This window comes from Atta cephalotes (genome assembly GCF_000143395.1).
Source record: "Atta cephalotes unplaced genomic scaffold scaffold00072, whole genome shotgun sequence".
In the NCBI taxonomy this organism is placed as follows: Eukaryota; Metazoa; Arthropoda; class Insecta; order Hymenoptera; family Formicidae; genus Atta; species Atta cephalotes.
The window spans coordinates 4,151-24,446 of NW_012130136.1; the positions used below are offsets into that span (position 1 = coordinate 4,151).

Genomic DNA, 20,296 nt, shown 5'->3' on the forward strand with positions numbered 1-20,296 from the left:
GCGTATAATTCAAGAAAATCTGAATTTCGATTTTATCATAAGAATCTTTTTACCATAAGAATATTTTTATTTAACATCTTTTAATAATACAATATGTTTATTAATGGGTCCTTGAACGAAAATTTTAATTTTACATCTCTTACTATACAAATAAAAGTTGTTAAATTTTAATAAATGAAATTGAATATTCAAACAAGTTAGCAAATTTAGCAAATTTTCTTATAACGCGTCTGCATAAAAATGGACATTATGTTTTTTATGCAAATTTTTAGCCCGTTTTTACCAAACATAATTACTAGTATAATGTAAATATATTTCAAAATCTCTATAATCATTAGCAATTATAGAGTCTTTGAATACATTTCAAACTTTTCAATCATATCGTTAAATTAAGATTTAATTTAATAAAACCGAACTAGAGGCCCTCCACCATTTTATCGGCGGTCCTCTTTTCTTTGTAAGTATACTCACCCGTAAAAAAATGAGCTACTAATAAATTTAATAGCCCGTTTTTGCAGATAAGCATAGTTTTTAATTTATTTTTTATTTTTATGTCTATTGTATTTCACTAATCATATCACAATTTTTTTTATATTATTTTTTATTATAATTTTTATTATAATTTTTTATACAATTCAATACTACAATTATAATAATTGTTTATAATACAATTATAAACGCTGTTCAAACTATAAAAATGATAATATAGAAGCATAATTAACAAATTTTAATAATACGGTATTATACGAAAACGTCGAAAATACATATAATACAAATTTTTTTAAACCAATGTTTAATAAATAATAAAATAACCAATGTTTATAACTTATTAATATGACCATAAAAAGTCATTAATACATTTACGAGCACTTTCATCGCGTTCAAGATAACTATCCCAATAAATCTTGATCATATCAAGATCCTTCCGCCTTGTGGTATAGATTAGTATTTGATACAAAGAAGAACAATCTCATAATGAAGAGTAAACGCAATGTATATTTCGATTCTACGTCAAATTCACAAGATCCATTCGCAAAGAAAAGAAGTAATCCATCAAATACTAAATATCTTGTTATAGAAGGATGTGCATCTTCCAGATCACTTATGATAGTAATGATTTTGGTATCATGTCAATTACAATTATCATTTTTATCATATTGGGTTGTCCGGAAAGTTCATGCCGATTTTGAAGAAAAATTGAAATGCAGAAGATTTAAATTTTTAATTTCATTTATTAAATTTAAATTTTTTGCGGCACAAACTTTCCGGACAACCTAATATCTTTAATATCTTTAAACATTAAAATTCGCGAGAAATATGTTCTGCCACACATTATTAAAAATCATCTCTTATTAAAAATAAACAGATTGAATGATTTCCTTATGGAATAGTGGTTACGAAGGAATATATTTAATAATAATAAAATACATGCGTTATTGTAATTTTTTATATGTATGGGTACAAAAGTTTCTCGAGTACCAACTGTTCGAGATAAGCCGAACCCGATAATAACGGAATTTTAAAGAATATTTATACTGAAAAATTTATTATATAAAATTTAATAAATGTTTATTTTTTGTATTTTTAAAAAATTTTAATTATTAATATTCCGCCAATATGAGGGTACCCATTCGATTTACCTCAAATTTTTTGTACCCACACATTTTTAATTAATTAAATTCATATATTCACGATACATTGTTAAAAAAATAAAAATATTTTGGTAAAAATTATCTAAATCGACAAAGATTAATAAAAAAATTTGTTAAATATTATCTCATAATATCTGCATGTATTTTATCATAGAAAAGTAGATGTATACATATAAATTAATAATTAATAATATTCTGGAATGATGGGACGTCCAATACCTAAAAATAATTTTAACAGTTAGAAAATTAAATATATGCATTCGTAACCATATTTTTATTAGAGCAATCATAAAAAAATAAGCAAATTTTTTAAATTTAAATTATATCTTAAAGTTAAATTTATTTTCTTAATAATTTAAACAAATAATCATTATATATTCATATTTTAATCATATAATACTAAATTTTTAAATAAAACAGTAATATTAGGTATAGTAAAAAGAAATCCATTATTTTTCCATTCAATTTCATGCAAAAATAATGGATTTCGTTTTATTATACCTAATATTACTAACATTATTATTACTTATGGAAGAACATTTAATAAAACAAAGAAAGCAATGAAAATTGTATGCTAAAATATACTATTGAATTAATTTCGTAACTTGACTTCAAAATATATAACAATTGTCATTGACTCATTAACAAAATTATTACTTTCAGAATAAGAAAACGCGAGATTAATTCCAATCCTATACAAGAATCTCCAAAAAGACACCAAACTAGACTTCACAAATGGACTTCACGAAAAGTGAACGAAGAATAACTCTCTACAATGAAAATAATTTCGACTTTTTATCAATACAAATCACTGGCAATCACTGGCGTCCATCTAACGCGAGAGATAGCGATGAGGCCTTGCATATAATAAATTGATTACTGATATAACATATATTTGTAATTCTGTAATGTTAAAAATATAAATGTCAAAAACCAAGCAAGAAGTTAATATTATCATTGCCTCAGTCAAAACTCCAATCTTTATGACTTATTTAACAAATTTGTATACTAATAAATATAAATAAATATAAAGAAAAATAGACGATTATTCAATTTTTTAATTATAAGTTACTTAAATTATTAACTATTATTGACTTTTTGATATTCAAAATAAAATCCAAATTTAAAAAAGTTTCAAAATTAAATATTATCAAACTTATTGAATTAATAAATTTTAAAAAATCAATCATTTTTGTTATTATATGTTTCGATTTCATATAATTTACATTAATTATGCAACAATTTGATTTATTACGACGAGATAAATGCTATCTGTATTAAATAGATATTCAATACGGATATATATATTCCAATAAATGTATAACTTATTAATAATCGTTGTGCAAATTATGAAAATAAGTATATGATAGCATTTATCTGGACATAGAGTTTACATAAATTTTATATTATGTATCTAATATTATTATAAGTACATATACATTTATTTACAATATAATTAATTATAATATTAACGCAAATATTACAAAATTTATACGTATAGAATTTTATAAAAAAAAGTTTAATTTCAGGGTAGCTGAAAATTCAATAAAATTTGAAATTCATTAATTTTATTTTCATATTGATAATTGGAACAAGTTACTGATAGAGGAGACTGAGATCAAAAATAACATGGGTAAGTTATAACACTTATATAAAAACGTTATAAGCAAAATATAAAAGTATAAGGAAGAGATAAAAGTTTATAATATATTTATTTCAGTTTATAATATATTATTATGTCTCTTCCTTACAATTGCATATTTCGTTTATAGCGTTTTTTTATACAAGTATTACAACTTACTCGTATTACTTTTGACTCCTTATCTTCTTTAGTTAAATCTTCCTTAGTTAAATAAAACTTAAAATTAATTAAAAATGTTATTCAATTTTTAATTCCTCCTTTCCAATTATCAAGTACATACATATATTGTATTTATTCCTACCTGTTCATATTTATCGTCCTACCTACCCGTATTTTCATTTATTTGGGTATACCTATCTCCCTACCTATGTATTCCTACCTACATTCCTACCTACTTCATAAATGTGCAACAATCGCGAATATAATACATTAATGGTTGCTTTCATCAGAGAAAGTAACTTTTCAATTGTCGTAAAATTTTTTAATACGATTGGTTCTTGCTTTGGTTCCTTATGGATTTAAATGTATAAACCAATCATGTTGAAGAATTTTACAATAGTTGCAAAGCTGCTTTTTCCGCTAAATGCAGCCATGTCCTATTGCATATATCGCTGATAAATTCAGCGAGACATGAATCGCGATCATACACTGAAAAAAAAAAAAAGAATTGACTGCTGCAGCAAATTAGATGATAAAATATGGCATAGCATTTTTAATTGGCTATAACAGCAATTTTTGATTGCAGCAGTCAATTTTTGGTTGCGTTATCCTATCCGCAATGTCAGTATAGGATTTTGATAGGTTGACACAGTCAAAAATTGACTGCTGCAATCAATTAAAAATGCTATGCCATATTTTACCATCTAATTTGCTGCAACAGCAAATCAATCCTTTTTGTACTAATAATAAATAAGTATAATAAACAGTAATAATTAAAACAGGCTTTCAATCTTTAAAACACAAAAAAAGAATTAACAAATAATAGGGCTAATGAAAGTCAACGTGATAATTAAGCGCAAGTTTTGTACATTTTTTAATTTATAAAATTTGCGCTTGATTATTTATGCTGACTCTCATTAGCCCTATTTGTTGTTTTTTTTTGTATGTTTTAAATAAGCAATAATTTAAAATATCAGAACTCGCAATTTGCAAGTAAGTTACCCTCCCGAATATTCAGTTTACCTTTTAAAAACTTAGATTGGTGTCACACACCAACCTACCTCATATACAGATTCTTTTTTTTCTTCTGGCCAGATTGAACTCACCTTTCGTTGTTCCTGGCCAATATTCTGGCTCCATATGCCAGAAATCGACAACAAGAAGAAATACTCCTTTTTGCTGCCGACTGCTGCCGGCTATCATTGCCAGCAATAAGCGTAAGATTTTACGCTTTCGTACGATGCGCGAAACGCGAACACGTCGCGAAAAGGCCATAATATTAATGAAATTAATAAAATTAATGAAATTAATAATAATATTAATATAATATATTAATAAATATTAATATAAACAATTATCAATTAATATACGAATAAAAGTCGCATTTATTCTCTATTCGCGTTTATTCAAAATTAAAAATATAAGTATTCGACTAAAAATAAATTTAAATTAAAAAATCTTTACGTTCAAAAACATTTTGATTTTAAGAGTTTCGAATATTATAAAATTAGATTAAATTTCTTAATATAAACGTAATGTAATCAACAAAATTTTTTAATCAACAAAATGTAAAAGTAAATAGACAATTACTAAATCGATTATTATCCGATAAGTTATAAGATATTCAAGCCCCATGTATTTTTAACGATTCGAACGATTCGTTGCTGAATTTCATCTCAAAGCATGCGGAGATGAAAAATTCAGATGAACGATGTAAGATCCGAAAGGGATAATTTTCCCTTACAATAATATAATAAATATATCCCTATTGTATTTTGTATACTATTAGAATCATTTTTTGTATAATTTATTATTTAAAATTAAGTATTTTAAGTTATGCAAAACTCTGAACATAAATTTAAAATAATGAGGTAAAATTCTTCTCTTTCTCTAAAATGTATATTTTGGATCTTACATCATTACTACTTTAAACTGGTATAAAATCCAGTTACTATATATGAATAAGTTGTAAAAGATCAAGTTAAAATCAGTGCATTAAAATAAACAACAATAATCATAAAATGTCTTTTATATAAAAGCGAAATCAATATATTATATGCGTTAGAATTTTCGTTATTTCATCACTAACATGTATACAAATAAGTGTAAAACAATAGAAGAAATTTTTTAAAAAACAGTACGTTATACGTATATATTATATGTATGTAGATATTGCTTTTCTGCACCAACTTGTATAAAACTTAATCCTGAATATTTGAGAATAGGATAGATAGAAAAATTAATAAAATAATATTTGTTTGTTACACTATAACAAATGTTTTTCCATGTTGTAATATTCATAGATAACAATATTTCATTCTAATTATTATTTATATAAACTTTATATTTTTTTTATTTTATGTATTTCAAATATTTAAAAATTAAAAAAAATATTTTATTCTTTTTATTTTATTTCCAAGTGTATTTATTTCAAGATATTGTATTCCGGGAAAGAATATTTTATATATAATTATATAAAAATACATATACATTTTTTATTTAATTGTATAAATGGACAAATTTTATATATAATTGAATATAATTATATATATTTATATACAATTATATAATTTATATAATTTATATAATTATATATATTCATATATAATTATATATAAAATATGTTCCATTTATACACAATTATATAAAATTATGTATAATTTTATATAATTACAATATAAAATATTTTTTTTCGAGTAATTTAATATTATATAAAACGTGACCATCGAAATAACCTATTTTTTATTATTACATTTTTGAGCTTAAATTACTTAATATCAAACCGAGCTTGAGTTACTTCAAAATATCAAAGCGTTCGTATCAAAGTTCACATTAACATACAAATTTACAATTAGTAGACAAAATTTCAGACAAAAAAATAACTAAATTGAATAATCTTCCTGAGTTAAATAGTTTTACTTTATTTTTATAGTTAAATTAACAAGATATTGTTCAAAAACAGTGGCGACATATAGGAATAATTACACTGAATGGAAAGATTGGCTGCTGCAACAAATTACATGATAAAATATGGCATAGCATTCTTAATTGGTTACAACAACCAATTTTTGGTTGCATTAGCCAATCGAAATCCTACTGACATTGCGGATAGGCTAACACAACCAAAAATTGGTTGCAGCAATTAAAAATTGGCTGAAGTAGCCAATTAAAAATGCTATGACATATTTTACCATCTAATTTGCTGCAGCAGTAAATCTTTTCTTTCAGTGTAAAAATAACTCAAACTGGGTATAATGTCACATTATAAAAACAGTACATGCATAATATATTCAATAATAAGAAGGCATTCAGGATTAAATTATCCTAATCTGTTCTAACTTATCCATTTTAAGATAACGAATGTATAGTATGCTATACACATATATATATCCGTATATTTTTATTAAATTAATGCCTATATGCATTTATATATAATATATTAATAAAATTACCATACATTCGTTACTTCAATAAAAATATTAATTCACTCACCAACCCGACGCGCAACAGCGGAGTTATATCTGCAACGTCGCTACGATGATTCTGTAACAAAAAGATGTAAAATTCAAATTATAACAAACTAAGGAAGAACACAAACAATATTTAAAAAAACGCAAAGTTCTCTTAAAATAATTTTTAAAATATATATAATTTTTATAAGTATCAAATTTTTAATTCATCATTGAATTAGATATTTGTAAAAAGAATCATATATTTTTAAAAACAAATTTTAAAAATTCGTATATATGAAATTTCAAAATAATTAAAATAATCCTTTTCTAATTATCATTTTTAAATCATTGTAAAATAAACCGACTCAAGAATAAATAGAAGAAAAATTGATTTTACATAAGCAAAAAATATTTACCGCAAGGTTGCTCCGCCGATGCCCGATGCCTCTCCCAGACCTCCTCCTCCTCTCAGAATATGGTTGACATCCTCTCGCACAGGACACTCGCGTAAAACACTCGCGAATAATGCACTATAATCGCGCGCGGACTATAACTTGAGTCCGATAACTTGAACGGCACTCCCGAAACGCGCGACGCGACGAACCGGCTGCGGTTCGTTCATTTTCAATTAAATCGGCGGACGAGGGTACGTTAGCTTCCCCATCGTTGAATTTTTACACGAAGAGAATAATTTTATTTAATATCTAAAAATTTATCTAGATATATCATTCAGATAAATTCGAAAATTTTTAGATATTTGAGAAAAACCGTTCTTTTCATGTATATCCTCCGGGTACTGAGCCCTCTCACCACGTCAAGGTGTACCCGTGAGAGGGAAGATGACATCTGAAAAATGTAATATACAACTTTAATATATATATTACTATGCAATTATCGATTAACTTTTAGAAATAAATATCAAACAACGTCAATTGGTCATCATTGCGAAATAAATTCAGAGCAGATAAAAAGGAACTCTTATTACGATATCTATAAGATATAATATAATTAGAATCAATAAGTTGGATAAAAAGAAATAAGTTGGAGATTAATAAAAATGAGAAATATTTCTTTTATTATATACAACGAAATATTTCCAAAATTATGCTTAATTTTTTATACGTATTGTATAACGAAAAGTGCAACAAAAAATTAATTAAATTATTAATTACATAAATTATATTAATTGTAAAAGCAAGAATTGCGTTAGTTGCTTGAGAGTATTTATTAACATTTTTTTTTGACTCGTATGATACCGTTCGAAAAATAATCGAGAGTTATATTCAAGCGAGAGAAAAATTTTATGTTAAAAATAATTGTCGTCTGTAATTATCGCGAAATAATAATAAATTCTGTTTTTCCATCGCATTTTGATTCCAAATGATTTAACTGTACGAAATATCTATCCGATTGTCTGATCATCTCGATCCTTTTATAGATAATTAAAATTTAACGTGCCAATTAATAATAGTATACTGTGAATAATCGTATTCACAAAATACAATGTTTCGTATTATATTTGGCATTCTTCGTGATAAAATTAAAAAAAAAATTTGAAGAAAAGCGATACGCAATACAACTACTGCCTGTACGAGCCTTGTTAAAGGAATGATTGCGTGGTAACTACGCATAAACATGACGCGCTGTCTGCCCGTCTGCCCGTCCGTTCGCCCTTCCGCGACAAAACAAATCTCAAGGTTGCACGCCGATCATTTAACTGTCGAAATATTAACGTATATTTCAAAACGAATAAAATAATCTATTCGTTACATTTTTAATATTCTTCAATAAATAGGCTTTATTTCACGATTCATTGCACACATACAGCTCATGAATACCTTAGATATTTCATGTGTTCTCATGTATGTATAAAAATGAGATTCTTATTATTAGATATTTCATATTATAGCTTTTTGTTACTTTGAATTGTATAATTCTGCCATTTTCGTCTTATTCCGTTTTATTTCGTCTTATTTCTTAATACAGAGAAAAGTAAATTGTATTTAAATTACATATCTCTAAATATATGTGCTATTTATGTATTATTTTATTTAGTAGAAATTGTTTCTTAATTTAAAATAAATTTTGGCATCTATCTTCAAAGAATGTACGGCATATTATTAATCTTTATTGTAAATCATCAAAGAGAGCAATAAAAATTGAGATATAATGTTAAATTGAGATGTTAAAAACTCTTCAAGAGTTATTTAAAATTATTTTAAATAACTTCTTACTTATTTCTTAGTATACACTTTAGTTTTGGACAATCTTATGTCTCGATGGACAGAAAACAGAATTTATTACTATTTCGCGATAATTACAGACGACAATTATTTTTGTTTAACGTAAAATTTTTCTCTTACTTGAGTATAACTCTCGATTATTCTTCGAATGATCATTATACGAGTCGTAAAAAACAACGTTAATAGATACTTTCATTCAAATAACACAATTTATGCGATTCCTACATTTACAATTAATATAGTTTGCCTAATTAATAATTTAATTAATTTTTCGTCTTCGAACATCTTTTGATATAATAAAAAAAAAAATTGAGTAACTGAAATTATTTATCGGTAATAAAAGAAATATTTCTCTTTTTCTATTAATCTCTAGCTCATTCCATTGACTCTAATCGTATCTTACAGAGATCGTAATAAGAGATGCAGCTCTTTTATCTACAACTTTGAATTTATTTTACAATGATGGCGAATTGATATTCTTTTGATATTCATTTCTAAAAAAATTACGTAGGTAATTCGCGTTCGAAGAATAATGCGACACACGGAGCAACTCGTATCACTACCATCCCCTTCGAAGGTCGTCGAGCGAATGCCGAAGTGCTGACGTAATCAACCACCGCGCCGCACGGCACGCTTTCCCCTTCCTCTCGCTTTTCGCCGCGCGTCCCCCCTCCTCACCGTTCAAATATCTAACGAAAAATATTCACGATTTAGTCAATTATTCATATTTAATTTTGACAAATATTGTCGTATATTTCACGCTTTGCTTTGTGGCATCTCTAGCACTTGTTCAATCCTATATTATTTGCACGGTTCTTGTAAACGTAATTAGTAATTGTTCGGAATTGGAATATTTTGGATATTTCAACATTATGTCTCAATTTTTATTATTCTTTTAAATGATTCATACTTAAATAAAGATTGATAATTATATTCTATACATTCTTTATATAAGATACATGCAAATTTTCTTAACATTGTGAAACAATTTACTCTCAATACAGTTTTGGTTAAAAGTATTAAATATCTTATTAGTCATTATTTAATTTTTTAGTTAAAAAATTAATTTATGACACTACTATTGCTGTAAATTATTCTGTGTTACAAAAATTCTTTAAACTTACGTATGCCGATCATGACTCGATAAAATAACCGTTACGATTTATTTAAAATAAAAAATGTAAAATAGAGTCGGGAAACTTATTTAAAATACTAAATAAGAAATAAATCAGAAGTGTAGTTATTTAAAATAATAAATACTAAATAACTCTTTTATATTTTTTATTTAAAATATATACTTTAAAAACATTTATTTACCTTTAGTACACAAAGAGAGAAACCTGAGAAGGGACATGACCTGTAATCGCAAAATGCTGCCGCGCACTACTGCCCTCTGACAAAGTGAATGAAAATTACATAGCAACTTTTTTTAGGGTACATCGTCTATTTTTCAAGACTGGAGATAAATCGATATTTGGTTCATATAATGTAAGACTATGTTCATAGAGATAAAAATGTGCATAGAGAAAATTATCCATCACATTTTACGTGCGATTTTATAAGAGAAATGCGATTGGATAATTTTCTTTATGCATATTTTTATACGACAATGCAAATTGATATGCCCTGACCATGCATTTGTTTCTTTTTTCAGAAGACTGAGGAATCTAACAAGTTACGAAAGAAAACAAGATATCCGGTGATTAGATAACATTATCATAAATCGAAATATATATTACGCGAATATATATTACGCACAATTTTCAGCAACATCATTCCTAGTTGTTCTTTCGTTGTGTGCTAATATATTGATTTTTAAGATGAATCGAAACGTGGAACCTCTGGATCCATCCAAAATAAATATCACATCAAGAACATTACATCAACCACCTCTCGATGAGTTAATGAATGGTAATAATAAAGCGTTTTGAATAAGAAATCACAGCTGACAATAATTATATAATATTTTTGTTATAATCATAGTTCTAGCAGGAGGATTGACTGCAAATTTTGCAGAGGCTACTGTTGAGATGGTTGATTGTCCTAATTTTAATGGATGGCCTTACAATTTTTATCAAGAAGGTAAGAAAAACAACAAACAGATATAAGATATACTTGGTCTTTCTCCAAATTTCATATTTTTTACTATTCCTACTCCTTCAGGTTTGTGTGGTAATCCAATTCTTTTAGAAGTTGGTGGTCCAGCATATCTTTTACCAACTGTCCAGACAGACAAATTCTATGATGTTAAATCATTGCTGCGACAGATAAATTACAATTATGATACTCTTGTCATTGGCGCAGGAGCTGGACCTTGGCCACATACAGGTTGCAATTGTGAGGTGTATATTAGTAATTAAATTATCTTGATGGAATGAATAATCTAATTTAAAGAATTTTAAATAATTTTAATTAATTAAAAGAAAAAGAAAGTAAATATTTATATAATATTTATTTCAGCTTATTATGAAATTGAACATAGTAAATGACAAAGTCTCGCCAGGATATAGACTTGGCATGGGAGTGGCGAATGGAACGCATTATGCATTTGTAAATAAATCTAATGGAGAATGCATACTTGAACGGATAGTTGCTAATGAAGATGAAACAACTTTTGCATTGTTGGCTAATCTGTATGTGTGCGAAGGCAAACCAGGGAAAGTTATAAAGGTGCATGCTAAAAAACGTATGGGCAATCTAGACTTCATATCATGTATGCAGAAAGCATTAGCAAAACATTATGAGGATAAGCTCGTAGGTAAGTCTATCACGAACTATCATATAATAATAATCATATAATATATTACGCACAATTTTTAGCAACATTATTCCTAGCTATTCTTTCATTGTATGCTAATATACTGATTTTCAAGATGAAAATCTACTGTCATATAATATAATAAAATTAAACAATTCACTACTCAACTGATTCAAATATCTGTAAACTTAGGTTTAGGTGGCATGTTCGAAGTAAGGAATGGAAAAGTAAAGCAGCATATTATGCCAGCCTTTTCGGATACTCCATTGACTAGCGAGACTCAGCTTAATAACTGGTTACGTTTCTACGATATGAAGACTCCTCTGATAGCTGTTGGCACATTTGTTAGCGCTGAAACAGTAAGCTTTAGAGACATTCAATACGTATAATAAGAAAAAATTATCTTCAAACTATGAAAGCAACAGTCCATAAATTTATGTTAAACCATTATTCATTTCTGTTTTATTGTGAATTAAAATACTCGTTGCTTCTGTCTTTTAGGATTTAGATCTCAGGGTCCAGCATTTTCATAGTGCTTTTGATGAGAACAGATTAGGTGGACATTATCATATTGATACAACGCCAGATACGATCGAATATGAAGGTTACTTCAATATGGCAGCTACACTTTATCGTGTCGATCAACCGCCCAATAAATTACAGTTTGGGAAAGATTAATGTTATATATATTTTTACATGTATATGTATATTGTTACAAGTTGGATTTTATGAAATAACTTTTATACTATTGAAATTGCCGCGAACGATAAAAGAAAATATGTTGATAATATATTTTGTTAGAATTTATACAAATGTATATTTTAACATTCCTCTTTATGACTAAGAAATAAACATAAAATAAACATGATTTTGATAAATAAATATGCAGTTAATCCTATTTCCTTGTAAAATTGATTCGTAACTCATGAATAAATTATTTACGGATAAACAATAAAGAAATATAATGAAATTGTCTTCTTTCAATTTTGATAAGTTTTGAGAATTTTAATTTATATTTTTATAATATAACAGATGTAAAATGACATTCTAATCTATGTGTAATGAATTGATTTTAACAACAAATAAAATAAATGTTCATAGAAAATAAGACAAAATTCATGTCGATTCCTTAGCAGATCGATCTTTTTAGCAGATTGCAATTGAATAAAATTCACGATGCCTTCTGTTTAGATACTACTCTTAACTAATTCTCTATTTATGCACATAAAACAAATCTAATATAAATTTCATCAATTCGACAAATCCAAAATTAATTTCTCTCAAGATCTCTCAAGATTATTCCGAATCTCACAATATTATTGTTCCGAAATATTATTATTAATGTTGACCGATGACTGTTAAGGTCTTATATTTTTATTTTGCCTTTTTCTGTCATGTTTCGATAAAAGATTGCGGTTTATCAAAGTGCTTTATGTTTGCGATTTAAAAAAAAAACCACTTCGTTATCTATATTAATATAATATAATCAGAACCTAAGGTAATTATATCATTCATATCGCAATATATTTATTTAGTGAAAGTTAATTGCACTATATAAATTAGTAAGTGATGTATTAAGTATTTAACATGTGACTCATTTCTTTCGTCGTATTAGAATATAAACGAAATATACTTTAATAAATTATATATGCAATATATAATTAAATATATATGCAATAAATTATGTATGCAGTGACTATTTTTTTTAACAATACTGATAGAATTAAACACACGATTACAATTGATTCACTTCAATTTTGATTACCAATATACATACATAAATTTTCTACTTTATATAAAGTATTATATATTATGGTGGAGCTAATTATACCAATAGATTTGTATGTACCTGAACAAACTGAACTAGCTACAGGTATACACATAATATAATTGTAGATTGTTAATGTAAATTATATATGAAGAGCATAATTTCAAGTAATGTTGATTTTCTGTGCTTTTTTGTTATTTGTATCAATAAAATTTTTATTATAAATTTTTTTATGATAGTTTTGCAGAATGAGTTGAGTACAGATTTTGAAGAAGTTACAGTCGAATGGGTGGATTGTCCTGATTTGACTCAGGAACCTTTCAATCTCGCAACACCAGGTGAGAGATTTATTGTGTGTCTATAAAGATGCACCTAAATTATCGAGCATAACTTTGAATTTCAATCATAAGCTGAATATGTGTCTATAAAGAAATCGAATCACTGAAGTTCAGCTCTTTTAAAGAATTTCGGCTCAATAATCTGCATATTGCACCTTAATATTTTCCGTAAAATAAAATATATGTATGTATATTTATAGGATTATGCGGTGATACAGCACTTTTAGACTCGGTGGTATCTCAAATCTTTTTCCATTTCCGTTAAAAGACAAAATTTACTTCCAAAATATCTTACAAAAACTTGATCGTACTCAAAGTGATAACTTGATCATCGAAGGAGGTCTTTGTACAAAACAATCAAATGAACTATTAGTCGAGGTATGTATTGCTTATATTTTCATGAAACATTAAACACAATTAATTTCTGCATTTTCTTTAATTTATATCTTAGTTTTGTTCTCATTAAGTTAGTGTTATTTTCAATTTTATTTCTACTTTAAATCTTACTACTTTATTTGATTTTGTTGTTTTATATTCATTTCTTACGAACATTATTTTATAGCTGATTATGAACGCGTCATTCTCACCAGCAGCGAATGGAACGATGACAGTTAAGAATAAAAGTAGCTTTGCATCAATAGAAATAACACAAAAGAAAAAATATTTTGTATTAAAATCCTTAACTGACACTAATCCTTATTGCAATATATACGGGAACTTCTTCGTTAGCAAAGGTCTGCGAGAACAAGTTCTCAAAGTACATGCTAAGCATCGCACTGGTCGTGACTTTATAGTTGCACTGCAGCACGCAATTAAACGATTTTCAAAATCTTCACAACTCATGGGTAAGAAATAAACTCATGTACATATATATATATATATATATATATAAAGAAATATTATGTAAGATTATGCTCCTCCAAATTTAATTAGCTTTGATATATTGTTGGATAGCTGAAATTAAAAAGTAATTTAATTTTTTACTTCGACAAATATGAATTTAAAAAAAAATATAAATAATGTATAACTATACATTAAATGCTATAACATCTCTGTCTAAATTTATCCATGTACTTCACAATTTTGACATAGTATCGCTAAGAAAGTAAGAAAATATCAGCTACGAGAAATTATTTCAATATTTAGTTGTGCTAAAAAAATGCTTATAAAATCGTGTCTCTTGTTTTTGTATCCAAAATTTATAAAAAAAGAGAATCTTGAACGTATAATTATCCATTTTTTTCCATTCATTACCAGAAGAAATTCACAGAGATATATTAATTAAGCTTGTCGTTAAATAAAAGACAAACGAATTTTTTGGTCTTACAGGTTTCGGCGGTACATTCATAATAAAAAACGGAAAAACAATACATCATATCATAAAAAACAATTGGAAAATTCCGATAAGAAAGAAAAAACAAATTCGTTATTGCATTAAATATTGGAAAAATCAAACTTCGTCTGTAGTGGCATTTGCCACGTTTATTAGCGCAGACAGACACAAAGTAATGCCACTCAAAAAAGTAATATTGATATCTATAAACTTCAAAACAGATATGTCGTGAATTATTCGTAATAATACTGATACTTTTCAGGATATTTACTTTAACCATGCTAAGTCTAACGATGGCGGCGGGTATTATCATGAAACTGAATCAAATAATACTAATACGGAGTATTTAGGATATTTTTCTCCAGCAATGAAGCTCTATCGTATTAATCCCGTACCTGTATTTCATGAAATGGTAAATTTTACTTGTTTAAGAAATCATTAACAAGAGCATCAACAGTTAATAACGTTAGACCATTTGTTTTATCATGTTTTAATATCAATGAAAGTAGAGCCCGAATTAAAATTCTGAGAATCACTGGGCGAAATGGCAGTGAATAGAATCGTGAGGACACTATGGTCGATTCGAATCGATACAACAGATAATCCGGGCTCTAATGATGAGTTTTCTAGGAGCAATTATCCTGTATATATGACATTGCTGTAGTTATGACATTTTTACTATAATTTTATCATTTTTAAATTTCTCTTTTTTTATATCTTAGATTATATTTCTCGTATTTCTCATGTTTTTTTTTCAAGCTTAAGCAATTTTTATTTTTATTGATTTCCCAGCAAACGAGAATGGATTGAAATGAATTGAAATGAATTCAGATTTTCAGAAATATTATTGATTCACGAATGTTAAAATGAATTTTCAATTTCAATTCTGAATGCATTTTTATTCATTTAGAAAGATTTTTTCATTCACATAGAAATTGCATGGAGCATATCTCTATGTCTTTCAATCTAAAAATAATATTAACTTTTTCTGTGCACACAAACAGAATTATGAATACTGTTCCAATTCAAAATTTTGAATAGGAAATGCAATTTTTCAATCCAATTGCATCCAATTGAATCTAATTGAATCCAATTGAATCCAATTAAATTAAAAAAAAAATTTGCTATTTAAAATGCGCATTCGGATAGAAAAAAATTTCAATCCATTTTATTCTATTCTCATTTGCTGGGTCATCTCTATTATAATTAATCTACATTTATACATGAAAATAAAAGATGTAAGATGTTTATTTAAATAAATCATTTTTTAAATTTTTTATTTAGAATTTTCTTATATTTCTCTAATAGAGAAATATATTATCTTCATCTAAAAATGAAAATATAGACAGATAGAATTTGTAACATCTATTAGATATATATATATATATATACTAGATATATTTAAGTTACCTATTGATCTCGTATTTACGTTCTATAAGTTCGCTAAATTTTTTTTTAAATAATTTTTTTATAAAATCGTTAATAAGCTCTCCAGCATTTCATTCTATTACATTATTCTATAAAAAAATGCACAAGAATGAAGATGAGAATAAAGATCGTTTCCCAGTTTCTTCGGTGCTGAATGTATTTCCGTTTATCAAATTGTTCTATAACGTCACAATTAAAAAAAAATTTTGTTTTATTATTTTTTAATATTTAAATTTAATTATTCTTTAAAAGATATTATTTACATATTTCTAACATGTCTATTACAAAATATCTTAAAAATATCTTCTATGATGGTTATTAATATCTTTTAAAATTATTTTGAAGATATAATGTACAACTTCACAACAAAATATTTCTGAACATTTTCTGGATATTTTTCGGATATGTATCTTTTAGAAGAGAAAGATCTTTTAAAAACTCTTTAAAACCTCAATATTTTTCTCTATCATTAATTTACATCTTTACACTAATAAAAGACAAAAGTTTAATTATTATTTATGAAATAAACTGATTTTAATCATAAATAAAATAAATGTTAATCAGCAACAAAATACATTTATCAATAACATATCTAAAAAATTCGTGTTTAATTTGATTAGTTTGGAAAATTGCAATCGAATAAAGATGACTTCGAATGTATATCTATGTATCTCATTCTCATCTCAATTAGATGATCATGTTCGCAACTCTCTTCTGTGTGTCCCAAAAAGCAATCTCTTTATTCTTTTATCAGCGTGTATTCTTTTATCGACAAGTCTCTCATCTTCACAGTCGTCGCTCCACTCATCCGAATCTTCCTAACGTCATTAATCCGCAATAATCCGTTGGTCGTTTAAGTTATGCTAATTGCGGACAGAATCGCAGATGTGTCAACAGGTGGACGATGACAGTAATTCTTAAACTACGTAGTGCCAGTCATCTTCGTGTATTCTCGCTTCAGTAGTTTCAGTATACATACCGCGATGAAATTCAGCATAGAGTCCACAGCTTCCTACAACAGCATCCACCCAGCCTATCACTACACTGAGCAATTTGCTAACAATGGCGAAACTCGGGACGGCACCAAGTGGTACGGGGTGTTCCTGGCGTTTATATCAGGCACTTTCTTTACCATCAGTTCCGCCTTAGTCAAAGCGATTCGTCATGTGGATCCCATGATTTTGTTGGTCATTCGTGCCTTGACGCAGATCCTAGCAATGGCTGTCGTGGCTTGCAAATCGTCCAGCAATCTTTTCGGCCCTTCCGGCCAAAGAATACTCATACATTTTCAGGTAAAGTTTGCTCGTCTGAACATGATGTATCGATCATCTGTGAAGATAATATAGTTTCTAGATTTATTAAGATATTTGGATCTGCCAAAGTTTTTAATTTTGTAACATAATTGGTATTTCTCGTCAATCTATTTTCATGAGAGAAATATTGGTCATTACAAACTAGTCACTCTCTTCTTATCTGATTACGCATGTAAATGATCATGAGCTTATCTGCAGGCATCCACAGCTTTTCTACACCATCATACCATATTAATTGTATTAAGCCGGAAAGTCGGCAACGGAATATTATTCATTTGCAATACTGTGTTCACATTAGCGAAGTTAAAATCTCTTCAGAAAAATTATGGGATAATAAAACAAAACTCATTAACAATATTCTTTAATATATAAACTCTTTTTATGTACTACTATTATCAATACATTGTAATAATTTAAAGAGAAGCATTTTTTAGAACGAAAAATTCTGTTTTTTATGCGATCGCTAAGCCACTATATTGATTTACATTTTTTTTCTTTTTTCCAGGGCCTAGTAGGTGGCATGACCCTGTCGTTGCTGTATTATAGCTTTCGAGAATTACCTTTAGGTGATGCTACCACGATCATTTTCAGCTCACCAGTGATCGTCATCGCGCTATCTTTCCTCTTCCTAAAAGAACCCTGCGGTGTTCTGCGTATACTAGTAGTCTGCACACTCCTGACAGGCGTTGTCCTTGTTGCCAAACCACCTTTTTTATTTCAGGTAATCTAATTTTTATTACTGAATACAAAATTAATTTGCCAAGGACGAACTCAACAGACAAAGCTGAGTAAATTTCATTCACTGTGTAAAAACAATATTAATAATTGACAATTAGTAATATCTAATCTGAAATGTCATTCAGATTACAAAGAATTCGTACAAAGGGCAAACAAAATTATACAAATATACAAAGTCTTTGTTTTTATGTTAAAGAAATGAATTCTTGTTCTTATTATTAAATTCAAATTAAATTAAAAAAGTAATGATTTCAAAAAAACGCTCATCATAGTCTTCAAGAATGATTCCTCGAATAATTTTTCTCTTCTAGATGCATCGTGCCGAGAGCTATAATCTTATGGGATATCTGTGTGCCATTCTGGCTACTCTCTTCACGGCGCTCAACATCGTCGTCATGAGAAAGTGCTCGGAGATACATTACTCCATTCTGGTGTTAAACCTATCGTGTTGGTCATTCGTCTCTGCTGTGGTTTTTTACTTCACAGTGTCCAGACACGGTATTGATCATGAACTCCACAAGTTTCGACTACCTCATGATTGGTTCACCTGGGGCCAGATTCTGCTGGTGGCGTTGACTGGCCTTACCGGTCAGGTGTTGGTCACAAAGGCGCTTAAGATTGAGAGCGCGGGTAAGGTATCGGTCACCAGATCGCTGGATATCATCCTGGCCTATCTGATCCAGGTTTACTTGTTCGGTGAGAAGCCCACGTCGACTAGTCTAACCGGTGCGATCCTCATCATCTCTTCCGTTGTCTGCATGGGTTTCGAGAAGGAGATCTATGCGATCTGCGATTTCATTCCTTAGCCAATGAAACAATCATTCGAGTGATCGAATTTCGCAATAAACGCAAGCGAGAACTGCTAAAAGCTAATTTAATTTGTACTTTAAAAAAAATCAAAAATTAGTAAAAATAATTAGTAAAAAAATCAAGACGCTCAATAAATTTTCAATAATAATATTAAGATCAATGAACATTTAACTGTTCGATTTCTTATTAAAACAAGTTTCTAGTATCACACATTGAAAAGGAGCCGATTAATGAGTAGCATTCGATTATAAATGATTTTTTTTGTTCTTTTGTGTCTCTTCTTAATATTCCTTAAAATTACACTTACAATGAACATCAATCATCTAAATTATTTTAAATCTTGATGTGGATAATAAAAATAAATATATAAGTCATAATAACAGTAACGATGATACCAATAATAATAATAAAGATATATAATTAATTTCACGAATTTATGCGTGCAAATATATACATAAGTGATAATTGGATAGCAAGAGAAATGCACGTGTATAACTCGTTTATACATGTATATATAATATCTATCGATGATTTATTCAATGAGAAAAAAAGATACAACTACATTAACAGAGTAAATCGCTATATCTCATACATATATACATATATATGTATGTATATGTATATATATATATATATATATATATATATATATATATATATAC

At 27.5% G+C, this 20,296-nt stretch overlaps 3 protein-coding genes across 3 annotated transcripts; all 3 read left to right on the forward strand.

Annotated features, from left to right (window-relative positions):
* Positions 1-10,968: 10,968 nt before the first annotated feature.
* On the forward strand, positions 10,969-12,788 carry LOC105624066 (ester hydrolase C11orf54 homolog). Its single transcript, XM_012205425.1, has 6 exons — positions 10,969-11,059; positions 11,132-11,230; positions 11,312-11,490; positions 11,609-11,906; positions 12,099-12,265; positions 12,408-12,788. The coding sequence occupies exons 1-6, from the start codon at positions 10,969-10,971 to the stop codon at positions 12,582-12,584; spliced, it is 1,011 nt and encodes a 336-aa protein (XP_012060815.1). The 3' UTR covers positions 12,585-12,788.
* Positions 12,789-13,718: 930 nt separating this feature from the next.
* On the forward strand, positions 13,719-14,868 carry LOC105624089 (ester hydrolase C11orf54 homolog). Its single transcript, XM_012205448.1, is given in 5 exon segments — positions 13,719-13,779; positions 13,914-14,012; positions 14,213-14,239; positions 14,242-14,390; positions 14,575-14,868. Coding segments are annotated over 5 exon segments (630 nt in total).
* Positions 14,869-17,756: 2,888 nt separating this feature from the next.
* On the forward strand, positions 17,757-19,630 carry LOC105624067 (solute carrier family 35 member G1-like). The gene is made up of 3 exons (XM_012205426.1): positions 17,757-18,065; positions 18,592-18,807; positions 19,136-19,630. The coding sequence occupies exons 1-3, from the start codon at positions 17,757-17,759 to the stop codon at positions 19,628-19,630; spliced, it is 1,020 nt and encodes a 339-aa protein (XP_012060816.1).
* The last annotated feature ends 666 nt before the right edge of the window (positions 19,631-20,296 follow it).